The sequence below is a fragment of the Myxocyprinus asiaticus genome, chromosome 30, assembly GCF_019703515.2.
Source record: "Myxocyprinus asiaticus isolate MX2 ecotype Aquarium Trade chromosome 30, UBuf_Myxa_2, whole genome shotgun sequence".
Lineage (NCBI taxonomy): Eukaryota > Metazoa > Chordata > Actinopteri > Cypriniformes > Catostomidae > Myxocyprinus > Myxocyprinus asiaticus.
This window is the reverse complement of record NC_059373.1, coordinates 7,121,578-7,147,243: the sequence shown is the minus strand read 5'-3', so window position 1 is coordinate 7,147,243 and position 25,666 is coordinate 7,121,578. Positions and strand designations below refer to the sequence as shown.

At 36.6% G+C, this 25,666-nt stretch overlaps 1 protein-coding gene across 1 annotated transcript; it reads left to right on the top strand.

Annotated features, from left to right (window-relative positions):
• The first annotated feature begins 3 nt into the window (after window positions 1-3).
• Window positions 4-25,666, top strand: gsk3aa (glycogen synthase kinase 3 alpha a). The gene is made up of 10 exons (XM_051663637.1): window positions 4-1,468; window positions 3,581-3,768; window positions 3,987-4,070; window positions 4,349-4,459; window positions 9,936-10,066; window positions 13,416-13,620; window positions 15,373-15,468; window positions 15,970-16,156; window positions 20,984-21,061; window positions 22,664-25,666. The coding sequence occupies exons 1-10, from the start codon at window positions 1,243-1,245 to the stop codon at window positions 22,714-22,716; spliced, it is 1,359 nt and encodes a 452-aa protein (XP_051519597.1). The 5' UTR covers window positions 4-1,242; the 3' UTR covers window positions 22,717-25,666.

Sequence of the window (25,666 nt, the reverse complement as noted above, 5' to 3'; positions counted from 1 at the left end):
TAAACATAAAAAAAAAAAAGCTAAATCAATATTCGGTGTGACCACCTTTGCCTTCAAAACAGCCCCAATTCTCCTAGATACACCTGCACACAGTTTTTCTTGGCTGTTGGCAGATAGGATGTTCCAAGTTTCTTGAAGAATTCGCCACAGTTCTTCTATCTATTTAGGCTGTCTAAATTGCTTCTGTCTCTTTATGTAATCTCAGACTGACTCGATGTTCAGTGGGGGGCTTTGTGGGGGCCATGGCATCTGTTGCAGGGCTCCCTGTTCTTCTATTCTAATATTTTCTATTTGCAAATATAATGTTTGGGAGTCTAAAATTTATTTTTCCTATTGACACACTAAAGCTGAAGATATAAATAACCATCTTTTTTGTGAAACATCTTAAGTGCCTAAAACTTTTGCACAGTACTGTGTATTTTACAAGCCAAATTGTGTTAGATATATAAGCCAATGTTTCACAACATTTGTAAATGCATGTGGTCACTATGATCAGTGATAGTTTTATATACACATTGAATGCTCTTTCTTTCTCACTTGCTTTTCTTTCTTTTCTTTATCTATATGTCTGTGTGTCTGTCTATCTGTCACATCTGTCTCTCTTGCTTTTCTGTCTATCTATCTGTCTGTCTATGTATCTATCTATCTATCTGTCTGTCTGTCTGTTGTTTTTTGTATTAAATCTGAAGTTTATCATTGTTAAGAAATAACACATTTACTTATAACCTGAATATACCTGCAGCACAACATACAGTATATACTGTATCTTAATCTGGAATTGATCTAAACCTGAATAAAAAGAAAATATAGTTTAGGGATTTTGAAAAAAAAAAGTTATGAAAAGAATTTGGAAATATTTATGAAGTCACTAATCAAATGTAACAAATTTGACCATGTCAGCTTCTTTGTACAAAAGAAGATCTATCAGCTGAAAAAAAAAAAAAAATCTCATCTAATCTCCACAGTTAATTAACTCTTATTATTCAATTATTATTCACTCATTAATTTTGCATAATGATAAAGTTGGAGATAGATAAGGGCCCCTAATTTGATTCTTCTGACATGCACACAGCGACACCTCTGGTCTGGTCAGTGTATGACGTCTTCTCCTCTGTAGTTGTTTTGAACCTTGATCATTATTGAGCCGAGAGTCCTGTGGAACTGCATTTCCCATGAGGCGGCGTGTGTTCTCAGCGCGTGAGTGAGTGAACCGCTGGTGTCATTTTTTTCATTTTTAACCTGATGTTTCACCCAGCAGCAGGCCCTGTTGACGAGGAAACCGATGGTCGTCGGCCCCTTGTCTCGACACTCTTTCATTCAGATATGAACGCCAGCGGGCGGCCCAGGACGAGCTCGTTCGCTGAGCCTCAGGTAGCTTCCGGAGCCGCTGCTGCATCGGCCGCTGTCGTGGGGAGCAACGTAGGAAAGTCCGGGGTCTCGCAGGCCTCGGCGGACAGTTCATCTGCCAGTGAGTATAACTGTTTTATCCCAGAAATGTGTGTTTAATGGTCTTTCGTCCATCAAAATAATGTTTTAGGTTTATGCGCGTTATTTAAACTGGTTTTCGTCAAACTAGCCCAGGCTAACAAGGCAATCTTGTCATCATTTTTGTCATAATATTGGGTAAAATTATTAAACATCTGACAGATATTGGCTGTTTCTCTAAACCTAGTGAACTGCTTACCTAGACAATGATGGTATCCAGATGGTCATACAGTGGAACTGAATGATTGTCATATCCATGTGCAGGGTTGGGAGGGTTACTTTTGAAATGTATTCCACTACAGATTACAGAATAAATGCTGTAAAATGTAATTTGTAACGTATTGCATTAGATTACTCAAGGTCAGTAACGTATTCTAAATACTTTGGATTACTTCTTCAGCACTAGTAGATTTTCACTTATTTTGACTATAAAAACTCTGCCAGTACAGTAAAACAAAATACACATTGAAAATACATTCTCTGAAAAACCTAAATATCTTATGCAGTGTTGTTTCTAAAACAAGATAAATCGAATTAATCTTGTTTTAAGGATTTTTAGATATTTTTACAGGAAAACAATACAACAGTTATCATAAAGAATAAGATTTTTGCCCTAATATTAAAGATCTTACTAGAAAAAAATTATGATCCAACGTGAATTTTCTTGATAAAAAAAAAATATGATCGTGTCTGGTAACATGTGCATGTAAAATGGCTAGAAATAGCATTTTAGCTAAGCGTAAAGCTGACAATTTACACAAGGTTTATTTCTATTTCTTCTGCTCCAAACTTACTTCAAACTTCCTTCTCTGTCTGCTCGTATGAATGTATCACATCATAAGAAAGTGTTTCACCGCTGTTCAAATGAACTTTGGATCGCATCATTTATATGTATAAATGTTTTCCATCTGAAAGGACTAAATATTAAATGAAACAAATGACAATATAATGTAAAGTAATCTCTTCAGTAATCAAAATACATTTTGAATATAACTGTATTCTAATTACCAATGATATAAATTGTAACTGTAGTGGAATACAGTTACTTATATTTTGTATTTTAAATACGTAATCCAGTTACATGTATTCCGTTACTCACAACCCTGTCCATGTGTCATGAGATTTACATGTTACTCAAAGTTTCTACCATGGTTTTACCATTATACCATGTCCAAATGATTAGTACAATGATACTATGGTGACATGTCCAAAAAAATAAACATGATATTGCCATGGTACCATGTTCAAAAAACCATGGTAGTTAACTTGATTAACCTTTATAAGATGTTTTAACATCCCATCCATTCAAACCATCCAGTTAAACACCTAGTGCATCAGTGACATGGCTTAAAACTCTTTCATGGGGCAAATTAGACTTTCTTTCAAGCTATTGTCGACGAGACAGTTTTCGTGTTAAAAAAAAATCAAATAAATCCTAGACAGCATTTCTGGGCATCGTTGGTGAATTTGGAATATTTCCAAACATGCCTAGGATGCCCAGAATTGCAGTCTAGGTAGGCGGAGTGAATTCAGCCCACTTAAAACAAATATCTGATAGTTAGATCACAGTAGTTTTCCCCTGTTGTCTGAAAGAGGACAGATGATACCCAAATATGTTGTCTGGGTAGGCAGCTTTGTTTATCTACAACCTATATTTACAAAAGGTTGAATAACTACCTGTCCTGACACACCCACTCATAATAGAGATGTTGGGCATGAAGGGCACTGACATGTCAAGCCCATATTTAGCAAATAAAGAAGTGCCCATATAGATGCCTTTCTCCTTCTGGTCTTCCAACTATAAAAATGTTTACACTCTTTGAGTAGTTCCTAAGTATGCTCGGATGAGTCTAGTTTTGTTTGTTAAATTTTGTCCGGTAATGTCTTGATGTTGGCCTATATAGATATTTGTATTCATCTATAGGGAAGGTATATTTAATCCAGACTGGTCGACATAGATTTACTCGACAGCTGTTATCCGATTGCTTTGAGAACTTTGTCCCTGAAAATCCTTGGTTCAAACATGCTTATTTACACTTGAGGAATAACACCTCATCTATTGGTAATCATACTGAATGTCTCAAATGCGTTTCAGGGGACAGTGGGAAGGTGACCACAGTGGTTGCCACCCCAGGCCAGGGCCCAGATCGCCCACAGGAAGTGTCCTACACTGATATCAAGGTGATAGGAAATGGATCCTTTGGCGTGGTGTATCAGGCACGCCTCATTGACAGCCAGGAGTGGGTGGCCATAAAGAAGGTACTTCAGGATAAGAGGTTTAAGGTATGACACACCTTTCTACACACATGCATGACAGTTTAAGTTCTACAATAGACAGACTGTTGAACAGTCTAATATGTAATAACACTAAATACAGTAATGTTTACTGTAAGTTTCTTTGAATAAAAGCATCTGCTACATAACTACTTACTCATGAATATTGTAACACTTCTTATCCCTGAGAAATGAATGCTCACTGTAATTCACCTTTATTTGTGAAGAACCGAGAACTTCAGATCATGAGAAAACTGGACCACTGCAACATAGTGAGACTCCGCTATTTCTTCTACTGCAGTGGAGAGAAGGTAAATAACTTTTTGTGAAGCTCTAGATTGTGATATATGACCTCGAAAAGTAAAAATCAATATCATGTTGCTACAATAATCAATTGTATAGTGTTTTAGGACGTTTCGATTTTTAAGTTTAAGGTAGCCCTTTCCACTCTGCATGTCTATGCTATAGTTTTGGTGTTGTCTAACAGTGTGTTTGTAGATAAACTGTGTGTTAGGGAAGCACTCTCCAGAACTTTGTCTGACTTTTACTTTCATAAATGACTGAGATTAAGGTGCACCTTTATCCACAGAAAGATGAGGTGTACCTCAATCTGGTGTTGGACTATGTGCCTGAGACAGTCTACAGGGTGGCACGACACTTCAGCAAAGCTAAGAATATAATCCCCATCATTTATGTGAAGGTAAAGTTGACTGAACAAACTTGCCAACAACATTTACAGCTGACACTGAAACGACTCTCTATTTCTCACAACATAAATGTTCCTTTGAAACTCTGAAACTTTTCTGAAAATATTAACCAATAATATAATATTCTACTTTTCAAACACCAATCAAATCCTAGTGTATAAAATCAAGTCCCGCCCTACCTTGCTTCCCGCTGAATATTCATTTTCTTTCAGAAATATGTTAAAGCGGATGTGTAATTTTTTTGATGTTCAAATCCTATATCTCTGAACCCAGGTTAATATGCAGAAACAATTGACCCTTTGCTAAGTGCCGCCCCCCTTGGTTACGGTCGCTCGCTCTGACGAGCTCTGCAGAACTCCCCATTGTAACGAATGGGAGATTGCTGTGAACGTCATGGTTTCTGGCAAATATTCTCATAAACAGAATATTTTTACGTGGGCTGGTATGAAGTGTGACATTGTAGTGCATATTTATCTAAAGTTTTTTGTAAAAGAAATTGTTGAATTACACAGTAATTTGATTAAAAACTGTGGAGACTGTGAATCAGAATCAAGGCAAACGATTATTACAGTCACTTGAAAAGAGAAACACTTCATTTAATAACAACTGAACCTCTAATAACATTAGCATAAGTGAACAGAGCTGTTTATAACGTCTCATAACACTCATTTTGATACTGTGAACTGTTTATTTACTAACACTTTTACTATGACTTGAATCAATACATAAATTAACAATTCAAGTTTTTTATATTGCCATTCCAGCTACAGTTGAAGTCAGTAGTTTACATACACCTTAGCCAAATACATTTAAACTTGTTTTTCACAATTCCTGACATTTAATCGTAGAAAACATTGCCTGTCTTAGGTCAGTTAGGATCACTAATTTTAAGAATGTGAAATGTCAGAATAATAGTAGAGAGAATGATTTATTTCAGCTTTTATTTCTGTCATCACATTCCCAGTGGGTCAGAAGTTCACATACACTTTGTTAGTATTTGGTAGCATTGCCTTTAAATTGTTTAACTTGGGTCAAACATTTTGGGTAGCCTTCCACAAGCTTCTCACAATAAGTTGCTGGAATTTTGGCCCATTCCTCCAGACAGAACTGGTGTAACTGAGTCAGGTTTGTAGGCCTCCTTGCTCGCACACACTTTTTCAGTTCTGCCCTCAAATTTTCTATCGGATTGAGGTCAGGGCTTTGTGATGGCCATTCCAATACCTTGACTTTGTTGTCCTTAAGCCATTTTGCCACAACTTTGGAGGTATGCTTGGGGTCATTGTCCATTTGGGAAACCCATTTGCGAATGAGCTTTACCTTTCTGGCTGCTGTCTTGAGATGTTGCTTCAATATATCCACATAATTTTCCTTCCTTATGATGCCATCTATTTTGTGAAGTGCACCAGTCCCTCCTGCAGCAAAGCACCACCACAACATGATGCTGCCACCCCCATGCTTCACGGTTGGGGTGGTTTTCTTCGGCTTGCAAGCCTCACCCTTTTTCCTCCAAACATAACGATGGTAATTACGGCCACACAGTTAAATTTTTGTTTCATCAGACCAGAGGTCATTTCTCCAAAAAGTAAGATCTTTGTCCCCATGTGTACTTGCAAACTGTAGTCTGGCTTTTTTATGGCGGTTTTGGAGCAGCGGCTTCTTCCTTGCTGAGCAGCCTTTCAGGTTATGTCGATATTGGACTTGTTTTACTGTGGATATAGATACTTGTCTACCTGTTTCCTCCAGCATCTTCACAAGGTAATTTGCTGTTGTTCTGGGATTGATTTGAACTTTTCGCACCAAACTACATTCATCTCTAGGAGACAGAATGCGTCTCCTTCCTGAGAGATATGATGGCTGTGTGGTCCCATGGTGTTTCTACTTGTGTACTGTTGTTTATACAGATGAACGTGGTACCTTCAGGTGTTTGGAAATTGCTCCCAAGGGTGAACCAGACTTGTGGAGGTCCACACTTTGGAGGTCTAGGCTGATTTCTTTTGATTTTCCCATGATGTCAAGCAAAGAGGCACAGAGTTTGACGGTAGGCCTTAAAATAAATCCACAGGTACACCTCCAGTTGACTCCAATTAGCCAATCAGAAGCTAAATAAGGCTCAACATCATTTTTTGAAACTTTCTAAGCTGCTTAAAAGCACAGTTAACTTAGTGTATATACATTTCTGACCCACTGGAATTGTGATATAGTCAATTAAAAGTGAAACAATCTGTCTGTAAACAATTGTTGGAAAAATTACTCGTGTCATGCACAAAGTAGATGTCCTAAACGACTTGCCAAAACTATAGTTTGCTCTTATGAAATCTGTGGAGTGGTTAAAAAATTAGTTTTAATGACTTCAACCTAAGTGTATGTAAACTTCTGACTTCAACTGTATATACAAGTATAGTGGAACGAAATGTCGTTTCACTGGGTCTGTAGTGCAATTTTACAAAAAGTGACAATAAACAAACATTAATACACTGTGAACAATACACTTAATCACATAGTAATAAGTACCAAACAGTGGGGGTCGGGGATGGGTAAACATATAGTGTACACATGGTGGTATCTGCGGGTGTCCTCTCTTGGTAACTTGTGTCACTGTTACAAATGACCTGGCAACAATGTGCTTTAATTCTTTTTTTTTTTATTATTTTGATAAAATCCCGCTTAAAAGTACTCTAACACACAGTACTTCCATATGTTGTCATTGGAAAATAGCAAACGCGTGTCAAGAGTAATGGCGGCAGGGCAACAGTTGCTGAGACAGGACTGGTCAGAAGTGCTTTTAAGGTGGGGCTTAGCGAATGGCCAATTAAAAACACTGCTGCTCTGTGGCACTTTCAACATTCAGTTTGAACAAAACACTTTGTTTTGAGCAACCCATCCAGCCCGACACAACAACACTGGCTCAACCAATGGCGTGAGTTTGGGGTGGGACTAGGGGTGTGAATCTTTGGGTTGAAAGCGAACTGATTTGATTCACGATTAATAGGTTTTCGATTCAATGCGAATTATTGTATTTTATTTTTTTTTTTACAAATTCAGAATGATTCAATACATAATGATATTAGATTAACGGTTCGATTATGTATTTTTTAAAATGCATTTATATGATTCTTTAAATACTCCCCCTAATGTGTCTTATGCAAGAAAAAGAAAGACAAAATAATTTTTAAATTTGTTATTTGCACCAAGAAAACATATTACATACTTTACACGTGTGTGTATATAATAAGTTTTGAAACACTTGACTGAAATGGTTCTCATGATCTGAAGGCGTATGCTTAAATGTTTGAAATTAGTTTTGTAGACAAAAATATAATTGTGCCACTATATTAATTTATTTCATTATAAAACTAAAATGTAATTTAAAAAAGTTTTTTTTTTTTTTTAAGTTAAAAAGTTTTTGAAATTGATGACTTGGACCAAATAATAAAGAAAAGCAGCACATAAGTGCCCAACATAGATGGGAACTCCTTCAGTACTGTTTAAAAAGCATCCCGGGGTGATACCTCAAGAAGTTGGTTGAGAAAAATGTCAAGAGTACATTTCTGCAAATTCTAGGCAAAGGGTGACTACTTTGAAGATGCTAAAATATAACACAGTTTTGATTTATTTTGGATTTTGTTTAGTCACAATATAATTCCCATAGTTCCATTTGTTATTCCATAGTTTTGATGACTTTACTATTATTCTAAAATGTGAAAAAAAAAAAAAAATTATAATAAATAATGAGTGTTTCAAAACTTTTGACCTGTGTGTGTGTGTGTGTGTGTGTGTGTGTGTGTGTGTGTATGTATATATATATATATATATATATATATATATATATATATATATATATATATATATATATATATATATATATACATACATACATACATACATACAGTTGAAGTCAGTAGTTTACATACACCTTAGTCAAATACATTTAAACTCAATTTTTCACAATTCCTGACATTTAATCATAGAAAACATTCCCTGTCTTAGGTCAGTTAGGATCACTATTTTAAGAATGTGAAATGTCAGAATAATAGTAGAGATGTTTACATACACATTGTTAGTATTTGGCAGCATTGTCTTTATATTGTTTAACTTGTCAAATGTTTTGGGTAGCCTTCCACAAGCTTGCTGGAATTTCGGCCCATTCCTCCAGACAGAACTGGTGTAACTGAGTCAGGTTTGTAGGCCTCCTTGCTCGCACATGCTTTTTCAGGAATTGTGAAATACTGAGTTTAAATGTATTTGGCTAAGGTGTATGTAAACTTCTGACTTCGACTGTGTGTGTGTGTGTGTGTGTGTGTGTGTGTGTGTGTGTGTGTGTGTGTGTGTGTGTGTGTGTGTATATATATATATATATATATATATATATATATATATATATATATATATATATATATACACATACATACATCACACACACACACACACACACACACACACACACACACACACACACACACACAGTACTTTGAAAAAGTATTTGCCCCATCCTGATTTCTTCTGTTTTAGTATGGGATATATACAAAATTGTTTCAAAAATTCTAACATAAAACAATGGCAATCTGAATAAACACAGTGCAGTTTTTAAATGATGATGTTATTTATTGATGCAAAAAAGTTATCCAGTACCAACTGGGCCTGTATGAAAAAGCATTTGCCCCTTAGTTCCTAAATCTATGAAACTGCATTCATAATGGGGTTCAGCTGGACTAGACACACCCATGAATTTAGCCAAAACACACTTTAATGATCCTCAAAGCTTTTGGGAGAATGTTCTGTGGACTGATTAGTCCAAAGTGGAACTGTTTGGAAGACAGGGTTCCCGTTACATCTGGTGTAAATCAAACACAGAATTCCACAAAAAGAACATCATACCTACGGTCAAGCGTGGTGGTAGTGTAATTGTGTGGGGATACGCAACTGGATTATGCAGCAAGACAATGATCCAAAGCATAGGAGTAAGTCCACCTCTGAATGGCTCAAAAGTAGCAAAATTAAAGTTTTGGAGTGGCCTAGTCAAAGTCCTGACTTGAACCCCACTGAGATGATGTGGCAGGACCTTAAACAGGCAGTTTATGCTCAAACCCTCCAATGTAGCTGATCTAAAGCAGTTCTGCAAAGAAGAGCGGGCCAAAATTCCCCCACAGTGTTGAGAAAGACTGATCTCCAGTTATCGAAAGCGTTTGGTTGCAGTTGTTGCTGCTAAAGGTATAACCAGCTATTAAGTTTAAGGGGGCAGTTTGTTTTTCACATGGGTGATATAGGTGTTTGATAACTTTTGCTTCAATAAAAAATTTATATTTGAAAACTGTATTTTGTGTTTACTCAGGTTGCTTTATGTTATTTCTCATTTGAAGATCTAAAACAATTTAGAATGAAAAATACAGAAAAATAGAAGAAATCAGGAAGGGGGCAGATTCTTTTCACAGCACTGTATATTGCATTCTTTGTCTTTGTGTTTTCTCTTAGGTGTATATGTATCAGCTTTTCCGCAGTTTGGCGTATATCCATTCCCAGGGAGTTTGTCACAGAGACATCAAACCACAGAACCTTCTAGTGGACCCAGATACAGCTGTACTTAAGCTATGTGACTTTGGCAGGTCAGTGGTGTTTGTGTTTTAGAGAGTATGTGAGAGAGTGAGAATATGTGTGTGTGTGTATATATATATATATATATATATATATATATATATATATATATATATATATATATATATATATATATATATATATATTACTGTGTGATGGACTCTAAGGTGTGTCCTTTTGCCCTGCAGTGAACATTATGTTCAGCTTTAGTTGGTGTTGCACTATAGTAGTCATTGTGCAGGGGGAATTAGTGGCCTTGGTTAAGTGTTTAGTTTTGATGTAGATTGTCAATGCATTATCTTACCCTTTCTCTGGTGATATCTCTAAAGAATATTTGTTTCTGATATTGCATTTTTAAATATGTTCGCAAATGCTGTTGTTCGTGTCCACGGTTGGCTGACAAAAGCGTTGTGTTCAGATTAGAGCCCGACCGATATGGGATTTTTGAGACCGATACCGATTTTAGAGAGGGAAAATTCACCGATTACTGATATGGTGGCTGATATATTTAATTTTTGAGCTGGAATGAAAACAGACCTTTTCTATTTGGATTTGTCACCGATTTTGCACTGATATGACTATGCAAAGGTACTCAGAAGGCTGCTTTCTTAAATAAATATTTGTATCAAAGAACATTTGACATTATTATACATTGTCAGCAAATTCTAGAAATGAACACTGAGAAAATAAAGAATAAAAATACAATGAATAGCTTAAAAAACATCAGTACTGTATGTTTAGTTTAAGTCAGTTGCTGACCATTTAAATAAAGAATAAATACAACTAAAACAAATAGCTAAATAAACATCAGTATTACTGTTTAGTATCAGTCAAATGCTGACTATATTAATACTGCTGAGTCAAGATAAACAGCGGCAGCGGTGTTACACCGTATTCTGCTATACAAGTTCAGGGGAAACTTTCAACAGTGGAAAACCAGACTTCTAAATATTACATTTTATAAATGACACGACTGGAATTGTTCGGTTGAAAGGGGGTACCAAACTGCGAATCCTGAACAAAACAGTTTGGTGAATACATGTTTGCACATTAGCGTCCACGCAGCTCACAACAATGAAAGTAGCTACGCGATTAGCTAGTTAGCTGTAAGCTCGTTGTCACGGAGAGTAAAAGATGGACGTTTGTTTATTTTACTTTCCAGCGTTATGTCTCACCAACTAGGTAACAACATAGCATGAAATCAACACTCAACAGATACAATCCACCACCACACCATTGTCTGTTGAGCTGCAAAAAGATGCTCTGATGTTTACCTTTCAATCTGCTACATTACTGACTGCACTGACAAACTGTAGCTGGCTAACAGCAAACAGACATGAGTGACATGGTTGTCAGGGACAAGGTTAATGTTATATTAGTTAAATTGAAAAGGGAAAATGATGGGGTCATTGTTTAAGTTTCCAGTATGTATTTAACAGACTAGTTAACAACTTACCGTGATGACACCGCTGAACTCCGCCCTGTCTGCTGAGTCACCGTCAGTTCGGCTCTGTAAACAATGGAGTCGGAGTGCACTCTGCTGGACAAACTACGCTATGACACCAATTCTAAAGCATTGTTTTCTGCATTATATGTTCTGAAAAAAGGTTTTCATATCGGTAAAATATACGGCGATACCGATATATCGGTGAAAGGCTAATATCGGCCGACCGATATATCGGTCGGGCACTAGTTCAGATATTGAATGCTGCAGGTGCTGGATAGATTATGCTATGACCCTTTGTCCCCCATGCCAAATTCTACCCACTTTTCCAGTGAATTCGCAGCAGTCCACTCATCCTGAATGATTCTAATCCATTCAGTGCCATTTGATTTTAAGATAAAAATGTACTTTGTCCGGTTTTAGATAATAATACTCTGTTACTTTCCCTGGACTGATAAGCTGTCATATAAGGTACCTTGTGTGACTAAAAATTGTCCATGTTCACTTCCCATGTTCACATGTTTATTGGTATAAGTATTTGCATGACACCATACTTAAGCTTAGTTTTCCAATAATTGTACTTGGGTTTGAATGTGTGAAAGATATCAACAGATCTAATCAGATTTGTACATTTTCTGAATACAAAGTAAATGATGGTTGCTTGTGCAAAACTTGTGCATCCAATTGTAGGTGATTGCCAGGGCATTGCTATGCGGTGGCTAAGGTGTTCTGAGTGGATTTTAGAGCATTACTATGCAGTTGCTAGGTTGTTTGGGGTGGTTGTTAGGTGTTTGCTTACTGACCCAAGTCCAAAGAGTCCACCTCCAGGTCTCTATGATATTCTGGTCCCTAGATACTGTATGACTCGGGTCCCTCCTTCACAATATATCTATGCATTTTTTCATTATTTTTTTTTATTTTTTACTTTAGATAACCCTAGACTCAGGGTACGAGTTTGTTCAAATCCCTAACACTCATTATGGAAAATGCCTTTGCAAGCACCACTAATAAAGTGCTCCAAACTCCTCAAGAACTTGAATTTGTATGTGCATCAGAATTTGACACTGAAAAGCCGCTTTTCCACCATTGGGCCAAACGGTTCCGAGCATAATACGGAACGGTTGCAGTAGTATTTCCACTTGAGCACGGTTCGGAACGGCACGATTATAAACCGTTCTTGGCCCGGAATTCTCAGCACGGTTAGCTAACCGTACTGTCATTCTCAAGCATGCTGGATGAATGGCTTTAGTACGTGGCAACTCGTTTAATGCATCTTCATGATTTTATTATGATGGTTTAACTAGCCTACATTTATTTTTCTACACGCCTTTTTTGTCAGGAAAGTAGATTACTAGCGCATTTAAACTCAAAATACATCAATATTTTCTCATACTATTTTCATATAATACTTATTGAGCATTTTGTCAATAAATGCTAGTCTGGGAACTTTTATCTTTCTGCATGTTTGTGCCTTGTGGCAAACAAAAGCTCTCAGCAAATGATGGTGAACCTCTCGCCTTTTTCTCTCTACTTTCCTTTTTGTGACATGGTCCATGTCTTTGCTGTTTGTTAGCAGAGTAAAAACATGGGGAAAGAAGTCCTAAAAACTGGAATATGCGATCATCCTCCATAGCGCGCCGCACTCACTCCAATGTTTACCTCTCATGCCATCGCCAACAGATTTCACAGCACCACAATGGAAAAAGAAACTGTAACCGCGCCAACTGGCCCGGATCGGCACAGAACAGTACTGTTTTCCGATGAGAACTGTTCAGACCAATGGTGGAAAAGCGGCTAGAGATTCCTTCTATATGAATTTCTAATTATCATATAATAAGTTTCTCACGGAATGTTTTTTTTATTATTAAGTTGACCAGTAGGATATGCAGCTTATGTCAGCTCTTTTCCAATTTCAGTGCTAAACAGCTGGTGAGGGGCGAGCCAAATGTCTCATATATCTGTTCACGTTACTATCGTGCCCCTGAGCTCATCTTTGGTGCGACAGACTACACCTCCAACATTGATGTTTGGTCAGCTGGATGTGTGCTGGCTGAACTGCTGCTGGGACAACCAATCTTCCCTGGAGACAGTGGAGTGGACCAGCTAGTGGAGATCATCAAGGTAAAACTAACCCTTTCCTTCAGCTATTTACCTCATTTTGCAGTTAGGTTCAGTGCGGATCAGCATGAAAATGTCATAATTTTCACAATATGCTTAAAGGAATAGTTCACCCAAAAATAAAAATTCTCTCATCATTTGTTCACCCTCATGCCATGCTTGATGTTTATGACTTTCTTCTGCTGAACACAAAGTTTTTTAGAAGAATATTTTAGCTCTGTAGGTCCATACAATACAAATAAATGGCCAGAACGTTGAAGCTCCAAAAAGCACAAAGTCAGCATTAAATTAATCCACACAATTCAGTTGTTAAATCCATGTCTTCAGAGGTAATATAATAGGTGAAGATGAGAAACAGATCAATATTTAAATCTTTTTTTACTATAAATCCCTACCTTTGACCAGATCCAACCAGTAGGTGGCGACATGCATGAAGAATGTGAATCGCTAAAAAAAAAAAAAAGAATAATGTGAAAGTGGAGATTTAAAGTAAAAAAGGACTTAAATATTGATCTGTTTCTCACCCACACCTATTGTGTAACTTCTGAAGAAATGGATTTATCCACTGGAGTTGTATGGATTACGTTCGGGCCAGTGCTGCATTTATAAAATTAGTGCAAGCAGACAACAAGCGAGAGACTTTTTATGGATTACTGGCGCTTCAAAGTTCTGGGCACCATTCACTTTCATTTTGTTGACTAACAAAGCAGAGATATTCTTCTAAAAATCTTCGTTTGTGTTCTGCATAGAAAGTCACACACATCTGGGATGGCCTGAGGGTGAGTAAATGATGAGAGAATTTTCATTTTTGGGTGAACTATTCCTTCAATTTAATAGCAGAAATATTTTAAGGTTCATAAAGGCTTTGTTGACACTTCACATAAATCGGATTTGTTTTTCAGATCCTACATTTAGGACTAACTTACCATTTTGCAAGTGATGAAATCAGCATATCTGGTACATCTATATTGGTTGCTATAGTAATTACTTGAGTGTCCGCACAAGGTCAAGAGACATATGGGAGTAGCTTTCATTATGGAAAGAGAGGATGGAAAATTGGAAATTTAGCCTTTGATCATGTCCAGAATGACATCTTGCTGTGGTGCTGAACTCCTCAGCACATGAGACAATATATGAGTAAGCTTTACAGTATTTACACATTCATGCTGTATCCGAAACCACTCACTCATTCACCATTTGTTACATAGTGAATGCCACATGAGAGCAAAAAATTATATACAAAATCTGACTAAGCAAGAAACCCGTTTACATGAGATTTGAAATAAGCAAGGTATTCTCTGCTTTTGATGTCAAACCCTGAACAGGCATGCATACAACACTTGCGCACATTGGATAAGCTTGTAAAGGTGTTTACATGCAACATGAATTCCAGGTAATGGGCAGAAATCTACCCGTGTTGATCGATATATTCTTTAGCCTTTTATGACCTTTTGACCACACACGTTGGTTTATTAAGTAAAAGATTGAGCATGTAAATGTACTCATAAACAAAAATCCGATTTTAATCAGATTTCAAACCACATATCGCCATGGTTTGGATCAGGTTTGTGAAAATCAGATTTCAACAGCCAACTAAACTGATATGGCCAAAAGAAATGTTTTTGCTGCTTTTTAACATGAACATTTTTTGTTAGATTAAATGTGTTGCAGTTTAGTTAATTTGCTTTAGTTGCTATGCTTGACATCATATTTCAACACAGCATTTTTCATAGTGGTTTTTGTTTTGCAACTCAGGTACTTGGAACCCCCACAAGGGAACAGATCCGTGAAATGAACCCAAACTATACAGAGTTTAAATTCCCTCAGATCAAAGCACATCCATGGACCAAGGTAAAATCTTACGCATATCTGATCATAGTTTGACTCTTCAGTTAAAGCCATGAGGTGTGTGCATCTGTGTTAGCACAGCACTCTAATATTCTGTTAGTTGTGTTAAAAGATTACTTTAGTCTGAGTCAATAGCACATATACAGTATTTTAGTTACTATAAAAACAAAAAAAGGCTGAGTAGTAGAGGTATTGTCGATTCTTTATGTTGTAAAATCTTAATGTAATGTAAAATTTTATAACAAGGAAATTTGTTCACAGGAAATTTGTGGAAAGACATTTTTAATGTTTTGCTTGCACACAACTCTGACATACTGCACACCTTCCCTTGCAGCCAAATTAAATGTGGCTTCTGCTCAAGCTAAGGTTAACTGGCTCAAATATAACTTTCTGAAAAAGCTAACTTGGTAGCTATTTTCAGTGACCCGTTGAGTGCCCTTTATTGTTCTGTCTTTGTGTATTGATGTTTTTTTTTCTCTCTCTCCATTTTCTTCACTCATGCAGGTGTTTAAACCAAGATCTCCTCCTGAGGCAATAGCCCTGTGTTCTCGGTTGTTAGAGTACACACCAGTGACACGGCTGTCCCCGTTGCAGGCCTGCGCTCACGCCTTCTTTGATGAGCTACGCCAGCCCGGCACCCGGCTGCCCACTGGTCGAGAGCTGCCCCCGCTTTTCAACTTCACTACAACAGGTTAGTCTCGGAAAGTCAGGGCTTTTCAAAAATAACCTTTGCTATATTATATAGTAAGACTAGGTAAAAATATCGATTTTCTGATGCATCGTCATCTTTATTTGAACAATCTTGATATCGATTCTTAAATCCCAAGATCGATCTTTTATTCAGTGTGCAATCCTCTATTACACTGAGAGGAAATCACTCGCATTTGCAACCAAATTTCACGCTATGCAACTAAAATACCTATGTTTAGCCACTGGCTGGTAAATGTTCAGATTTTACTCACTAGTGATTGTGTAGTTAGTGGGGAAGAAGTTCAGCACTGTGTTGAAAGTTTGGTTTGACTCGTTTGGTGTGTGGGTCCAAAAAAGGTCCACGCAATCCATTTGTCATTGAATAATGTCTCTCTTAATACCCTTTCTGTTCTTTACAGTCAGTTGTTGAAAATTTAAAACACCATTTAATTCTAATCACGCATATCATGGATGCGGTAAAGCCATTCGAGTCCTCTCGTTTATATGCACTCGTTTTTACAGAAATGCCAGTTTTCTTAAAGAGACCGTACCAGTTTAGCACGTGTCCAACAAATTATTGTAAATACTTGTAAATTGTACAAATTATGCATGTAAACAATAAAACAAACAATAGTAACTAAATATAATTTGATCATTTTTAAAAGGCTAAAATGTGACAAATTATGAAAAACAAATAAAATATTAGAAGTAAAACTAATATTTTCGTAATGTTCCCCAGTAAACTGAACACTGTAACTGAAATATACCCATATGAATTGGTATCAAATCGGAATTGAATGGAATCAAGAGCTTGTGAATCTGAATTCGGGAAATCTGTATCAATACCTAGCCTACTATTCATTCTTTTCACGCTAAGCTTTTTCCATCAGATTAGTATAAATTTAAGCCTATTATTACTTAGACTCAAGAGCAAGGATCCGGATTAGTGTTGGAAATATACTTTTTCTGTAGAAACATCTGTTAAAAGCGCTTAAAGTGTATGCATAATGAAATGGTGGATTCTTCATTCTTGCTATTTTGAAATAATAGTTGGATGTACAATGTTAAACAAGTGGTTCTCAACCAGAGCATGTGAGCGTAGCAGAGCGGTGTGACACTCCGCTCAATAACTCGCTCCATCCATGTGCGCTCCGCTCAGCCGCTCACGGCCCAAGCGGACGCTCCGCTCAAGTACCGCTCACGCTCACCGGTAAAAAAGCATTCGCTCAAATCCCGCTCCGACATTAAATTTCTCTGTAGTATACTTGGTTCCAAGCACATACACAGGGGGTAGCTACAGTGGCCCAAGCAACCGCCCCTTTGACCACATGGGCTGAGGAGCCCCTCTGGGTGAAATATAGACTATAGGCCAACATTTATTAAATTATCAAATGATTAGTAATGTACACATCTGAAATTATGTGATTGTATTGTTGTGTTTTTGTATATAAAATCTCGCTGTTTATTTTGGACTGGTTTACAACTGCTGTTAAATAATCGGGTCAGCCAGACCTTCCTTATCATTTGAATCAGTCAAATTCCTTTTTTTAAGGAATTACATCTTCATATAATTCCTTAAAAAAAAATTCAGTTCTAAATTACCTTTATTTACTTTAAACAAGTCATCAAACACACCTCTACAAGTGACAAAACATATGTGCGTTGGCACGGAAACTCGCATATGCACAAATTTGCGCTTTTAAGTTTAAACTGGACCCGAGTGATACAACCGACCCAGAAAACTACAATCTTTTCAACTTTAAAGTTTGTTTGAGTCGTTTATGGCAATAATGAAAACATGCACTGGTACCAGAAAAATATTGCAGGTAAAAGTGAAATTCATAATTGGTTTTCAGTTGTGTCCACGGAATGATTATAGATTTGTTACATTTAATATGTTTCTGATTTAATGCTATCAGACTTTGGGTCTGTAAATTAAAATGAGCAATTTCTCATCCTAATTTTGTGTTCAGTTTTAAAGGGATTATTAAGTTATCCAGAAAACAGCAGTGAATGTTTTTCTCTTTTTCAGTGTTGTTGCTTTATTAAAATTCCCTACAATTTTATATGTACGAATCATATGCAATCTAAAGGATTTATATAATGATTATTATATTAGTAGATATCATGTGCACCTTTTGTTTTTCCTTGATATTTTTAAAGCATTATAAAGTGAATCTGGACTTTATATGTGTCAAACGATCATGTCTTGTGCATGCGCTCTTTATATGTACAGCAGGGTTTAACCATGCATTTAACAAATGACAAATATTTGTCCTGCATAAAGCGAGATTTTGTCCAATATATATATATATATATATATATATATATATATATATTTGATGAAATCATGTTTAATGATCCTAAAACAAATAAAAATTATTTAATTCACAAATTACACTGCCTTCGTTTAAGAAAAGTTTTTTTTTTTCTAATGTTCAATCATTTATAGATTTTTTTCTCTGTGCATGAATGCAACAAGAGATGTCGGAAGAGGATATCCACAAACACTAATCTAGAATCTTTTTTTTTTTTTACGTTTCACTTCTCGTTAAGGTGTGGATTTGGCTTTGGGAAACTGACCAGCCACTTTATCCCAAAGCAGAAATCGAAAGCTGGTCGATTAAGTGAGATCATTCCGCTATGAAATTCTCTATGCAAGAGCAGAAACCTTTACTAATCAAAAGATCAGTTGTACAGTAGAGGCATGAAAGCAGAATGCTCCGCCTACAAATTAGGACACTGCAAGATCATACATGTTTATTGGTTTTGTGTGTGTTCGCCGGGATTCAAGGCAAAATGCTTTGCCAATATACAGTATTATTAAGCTTACATATTCAATTGAGAGTGCTGTAACGTTCGCACCCTTGCATAACCGGGTCTGCATCTAGCTGGCAGCTGCACTAACATTATAAGATGAAGTGCTGTGATGCATGAGCCATCTGTGGAGGTTTGCGCCAAACTTCCGCGAAAATATAAATGAGGATTTTGATAGTAAAGCACTTTTGTTAAATGTTTTTATTTTTTTTTTATCCCCTTTTTCTCCCAGTTTGTAATGCCCAATTCCCACTACTTAGTAGGTCCTCATGGTGGCACAGTTACTCACCTCAATCAGGGTGGTGGAGGACAAGTCTCAGTTGCCTCTACTTCTGAGACCGTCAATCCACACATCTAATCACGTGGCTCGTTGTGCATGACACTGCGGAGACTCACAGCATGTGGAGACTCATGCTACTCTCCGTGATCCACGCACAACTTACCACGTGCCCCACTGAGAGCGAGACCCACTAATCATGACCATGAGGAGGTTACCCTATGTGAGACTACCCTCCCTAGCTACCGGGCCAATTTGGTTGCTTAGGAGACCTGCCTTGAGTCACTCAGCACGCCCTGGATTTGAACTCGTGACTCCAGGGGTGGTAGTCAGCGTCACTACTCGCTGAGCTACCCAGGCCCCCTTTTGTTTCATTTTAACCCTTAAATGCATGGGTGTTTCGCCAAACATTATTACATACCTAAGGCAACCTGGCACGTATATCTATCACAAATGGATTTATAAAATGCCTAAATACCAGTGTAAAATTTTCAAAACATTTTCAACCAATTAGAAAATAATAGAATAGAATATATTCTGATATACAGTATTTTGATTTTGTATTTTTCTTATTAAAGAGATGATGCAACAAATATAAAACAGGATTCATTACTTCCACATTGAAATTTCATGAGATGCAACTGGCTGTCAAACACGCATTGAGCGTGTCATATAGATTTTCTCAGGCACTTTTTGAATCTAAATAGATGCACAACTTGCATGATTTCAGTAGTACACCCAAATTACAATAGTCATATCATACTGTCCATGTATTACACTTGCTATAGTTTACTTCCACATTGCTTATCAGAATCAGAATAGTCTCCAGATCTTCCTAGATTGAGGAATATTAAAGGGGTGTGGGCATAATTCCAAAAAATGGATGAGCTACAAGGGGTGGAATGAGGTCTTGGGTCACTAAAGACCTGAGGTATGCATTAAAGTTTTAATTTAATGATTGTGTAACGGCAAATATTCTTGGTTGTAGTGGGTTCATAAATGCAGTGTTAATGACATTCAGTGACAGAGGAGGATGTACCCACTTGCTATGTTTCTATGGAGATGATGAAATGAAGAAACTTTTTCAAATACACCCAGAATCTCAAAGGTCTTCATTTATGCAAAAATAAGGGCTGGTTAGTTTAATCAGAGATCCTTGAAATAGCAGGTCAAAGTGAAGAATTTGGACAAATATTTTACTATTGCATAAAAATATTCTATACTATAATATAATGTAATAATATCTATTCTGGTTGACTGGTTTTAAAAAAAACAACAGAGTAATTGTAAAATGGACCAAGACTTAAGTTGACCAAAAAAAGTATTTTTTGTGTCATTCATACACTTTTAAAGCCTTAAAGGAAATGTTATATTCCTATTCTATTTTATGATTCCAAGTTAAATATGAATACATTACTTAAGGTGTATGAAACACATGTACACCTTAAGTATGACAATTTGTTCATAATTGTGGAAGCCCTAAAACAGACAATTAATCGTCATAGTCAAAAAAAATTTTGTATTAGTATTAGGCTGATTACCAAGTGACAGATGAATTTGTGGTCTTAAGTGTGATTAGACGCTTGTCCTTTGATGTCGACAACAAAAGATATGGGTAGCTTAGGGTCCTAACGATGCAGTGTCATTTCTGTTCTTAAAAGAAGGGTTTGTATTTTTGTTTAATTTTTGTTCCTCTTGGAGATCTGTCAATGGAAATATTACTCTTCATTTCAGAGCTGATGATTCAGCCCCAGCTCAATTCTACTCTCATTCCACCTCATGCCCGTGCACAGACTGCAGCATCCTCCAACGGTAATGCCATTATCTTTTTTTTTTTTTTTTTTTTCCAGTCAGGATCTAAAAGTTGGTTGGGTTTATACAACATAAAAAAAGTGGACCCTTTTTACTTTCTTAATATATGGGCTTGATTCATCAGGGCACATTATTCAAAATGTTATTCATGATAATTAATAGTATTTCATCAAAATGTAAAAAGTTTCTCCAACTCAGAAAATACTTTTCTGTTGACGCAACCTAGACTGTGTGTGCGGGGATAAACAATATTAGCTAATATTAATCCAATCAACCAAATGATTCAATCAAATTTTGAGTCCCACCCTACATTGTTTCCACTAAATTATCTCGTTTGCAATACTGTATTGCAATATGTGTATTACTTTTACATAAGTAAAGGATAATCTACAGTCAGCCGTTTATTTGACGATTATGTTAATAATAAAAAGTTAATGACTGTTAATAATAAAATGAACATGAAGAGTTGAAATTACATGTTAGAAGAAAGAGACCACGGAGTCTCCAGAAACGGATAAATTCAACCTCAGGTTTTGTGTCAGAATTCTGTTGGTGTTTATCTTGCGAACATGACTGCCTGACTGCTCATTATCCAGCTTATTACAAAACTTCATGCCAATTAAATAAATGGACTTGAAATATTGGTTAGAGTTGAAATAATTTATTATCTTGTAATGTTTGCAGGGTGATGCAAGAAGTAGGAAATGATGACCATTCAAATATCACTTTATCCACAAATGTATGGTCATTATTCAGAAATATTTGACCACAGGATGGCACAATCAAAATGGAATATTCCAGAGGGCTTTGTAATAATATCATGTGACATGCATTTTAGACACAATTAGGTCCGTTTTTTTTTTCTATTTTTGCCCTGCGAACGATAATGGTTCTAAACTAAGACGAAGGAGGATGAACCATTGCATGTCACAAAGTAACGCATAGCCTGTTTGAAATGCTATGAACATGGACAAGGGGAGCGATACAAACTGTGTTGTTATACTAAATACCAGCACTCTTGGAATGCAGCCTCCAATCAAATAAGAGGACTTTTGTGTATTCAGAAATGCGTCAAATAATGGAAATTAATGACTCCAGCCAGGTCTCCTAAGCAACCAAATTGGCCCGGTTGCTAGGGAGGGTAGAGTCACATGGGGTAACCTCCTCTTAGTCTCTATAATGTGGTTCGCTCTCGGTGGGGCGCGTGGTGAGTTGTGCGTGGATGCCACGGAGAATAGCGTGAAACCTCCACACGCGCTGTCTCCGCGGTAACGCGCTCAGCAAGCCACGTGATAAGATACGCGGATTGACAGTCTCAGACGTGGAGGCAACTGAGATTCTTCCTCCGCCACCCGGATTGAGGCGAGTCACTACGCCACCACAAGGACTCAAGAGCGCATTGGGAATTGGGCATTCCAAATTGGGAAAAAAAAAAAAAAAAAAAAATTAATGGAAATTAAAGGTTTCACGAATGTCATTTCATGTTGGTGAGTGATAGGCCTCCATACTTTCACTGATTCTGGCTTTATGTTTACTGACTGCACTAACAAATGTCATTTTTGTATATCCCCTTTCTGATTTGTTCTCTTTCTCCTCTGCCAGATGGCTCTGATGGCCCTGTACAGCCCGGATCTACTCTGACCAACAGCACCTGAGGCCGTGAATCCAAAAAAAAAAAAAAAAAATCACACTCAAAAGCATCTTAGCCACCATAGCGCAATCTCTCTCTCTCTCTCTCTCTCTCTCTCTCTCTCTCTCTCTCTCTCTCTCTCTATCTCTCTCTCTCTCTCTCTCTGACAAACACATACACAGTCTTACACTCTCTCTACCTCATGGCTTTCTCTTTATAGCTCTACATTCAAACATTTCACTTTAGATTCAGGTGTCGTATGTTTCTGAATTGCCAGTGACTGACAGCTCTGTACTGCTGACAGTGGTTACAGTCAGATGTTTGACGACATCTGATCTAACTTGCAGTAGACAGAAAAACGTACTGTACACACAACAACATGCACACTGCCATGTACATGCAACAAACAACAACAAACCGAGTTCCATTTATACTGCTAATATTTGCTTCAAATAATAGAGGTAGGAAATTTAGAGAGTGCTTTAAATGGCTGTGTATGTCCGTATTAAAGCTCATGGGCATCCATAACGCAATACTCATAGGTGTTATGGGGGTGAAATGTGGTTGGTTCAGTGGCTAGAGGGGCAGGTCCTCTGTCTTATAATGTCCTATTTTTTTTTATTTAAAAAAACTCTTAATTTATTTGACTCTAGTGCAGTAGTAGGATTTGCCCGTGACCTCTTTAGAAATATCACCCTCTCAGATGTAAAATACATTTAGCAGGGAACAAGTTAAAGATTATCCGGTTGTAAATGTCAAGGAAAAGTAGAGGGCACACTAAATGTGATGATTTTATATAATTACTGCATTGATTTTTTTTTTTTAATTAGAATTATTTCTTGCTTTTACCTTTCAGTAAATGTATTTATTATTTTAAAATGGCAAATTGGATGGACTTAAAAGCATCTACAAATGAAATTTGTTTGCAAATTGACGTTGATTGACCGTTTAGATGAGGTCATGTTGGTGTTTTCCTGGTGCAATAAATACACAGTGGTGAAGAACTAGTCCGGAAAGGGTTTAAGCTTCCAGTTGACCGTAAAGAAGGGAATGAATGAAAGAGTTAAAGATGTATCCAAGACTTTAGAAAATAGAGTACTAGTGTCGTAAAGTGCAATGTATGAGTGAGGCAAAGAAAATCTAAAGTGACTATCTGCCTGTATGTTTAATCATTAACTGTATATTATGTTCCTGGACTAGGCTTAATCTATGCTTGTGAGATTACAAAGTCTACATCTATTCAAAGTCGTTTTTAGACATCAGCTATAGGTCCTAAGACTGAACCCTAAAACGTAATTCAATGTTTTAGAATGTTTTCTTTTTGTATTAGCTTTTCAGTCAAGATAATGTAAAGGAATAATATTCCAGGATCAATGCAAGTTAATCTTAATCAACAGCATTTGTGGCAAATGGTTGATTACCACAACAATTAATTGCAACTCGTCCCTCTTTTTCTTAAAAAAGCAAAAATCTGGGTTACAGTGAGGCATTTACATTGGAAGGGAATGGGGCCAGTCAGTAAACTTAAATTAAAATACTGTTTCAAAAGTAAAGCCACAAGATGCAAACAATATGTGTGTTAACATGATTTTAGTAAAGAAATTTAATTTTGTGTAAGTGCTAAAATCACTTCCTAACCTTTTCTGTGTAAAGTTATATGCAATTATAAAAAAAAAAAAAAGATGAATTAAAGTGCTTTTGTAAAATAATAAGCTTATCATTTCTGCCTTAAAACCCTCTAAAAATTGGCCGCATTCAGTTCCATTGTAAGTGCCTCACCGTAACCTTATTTACTTTTATTTATTAATTTTTTTCAGAAAGGAACAAAATCATTTTTTTTGTAATCCGCATTATGCCACGAATGCTGTCGATTAAGCTTAACTTGTAATGAACTCAGAATATTGCTTTAAGGTTAATTGACCCTTCGCTAAGCCCCGCCTTAAAAGCCCTTCTGACCAATCCTGTCTTAGCAGCTGTTGCCCTGCCACCTTTACTCTGACAGCGTTTGCTATTTTCCAATGAGAGCCTATGCAAGTAATGTGTGTTTGAGTACTTTTAAGCGTGATTTTATCAAAATAATCAAAACAATTGTAAAACACATTGTTGCCGGGTCATTTGTAATAGTGACGAGTTACCCAGAGAGGATACACGCGATGTTTTTCTTCTCTTTTTTAAATAATCTTTAAATAAATCTGTAGAAGAGCATGTTATGGATTAAACTGTGCCAGCCCTCATTCCCAAATGAACATATAACATCTGCAACGACACCTACATTTGCTCCAAGATAAACTGAAGCTGAACGTTAATTCATTTATGTATTGATTCAAGTCATAGTAAAAGTGATATTGAATAAACAGTTCACAGCATCAAAATGAGTGTGTTATGAGATGTTAGAAACAGCTCTGTTCACTTATGCTAATGTTATTAGATGTGTATTCGCTGTTAAATGAAGTGTTTCTCTTTTCAAGTGACTGTAATCGTTTGCCTTGAGTCTCCAGTTTTTAATCAAATTACTGTATAATTTAACAATTTATTTTACAAAAAACCTCAGATAAATATGCATTACAATGTCACTCTTCATGCAGCCCATGTAAAAAATATGATCCATTCCGTTTATGAGAATATTTGCCAAAAAACAGCATTGTTCACGGCAATCTCCCATTCATTACAATGGGGAGTTCTGCAGAGCGTGTCAGAGCGAGCGACCGTAACCAAGGGGGGCGGAGCTTAGCAAAGGGTCAATTACATTTCTCCCACATTTAAAGGTCTATATGTACAGTATATGCCTTTGAAGCACAGCGATGGAACAGCCGTTTATCTCAGTATCAGGTTTTATATTAAGGCAGGGTTCAGTTAACAGTACTGAAAAACAAACTGTCCAAAATGACTAATATCTTTTTCTAAAAAAAAAAAAAAACATATCTCTTAGCTTAATAGACCGTCTCGTTTTTTTTTTTTTTTTTTCTGATCCATAA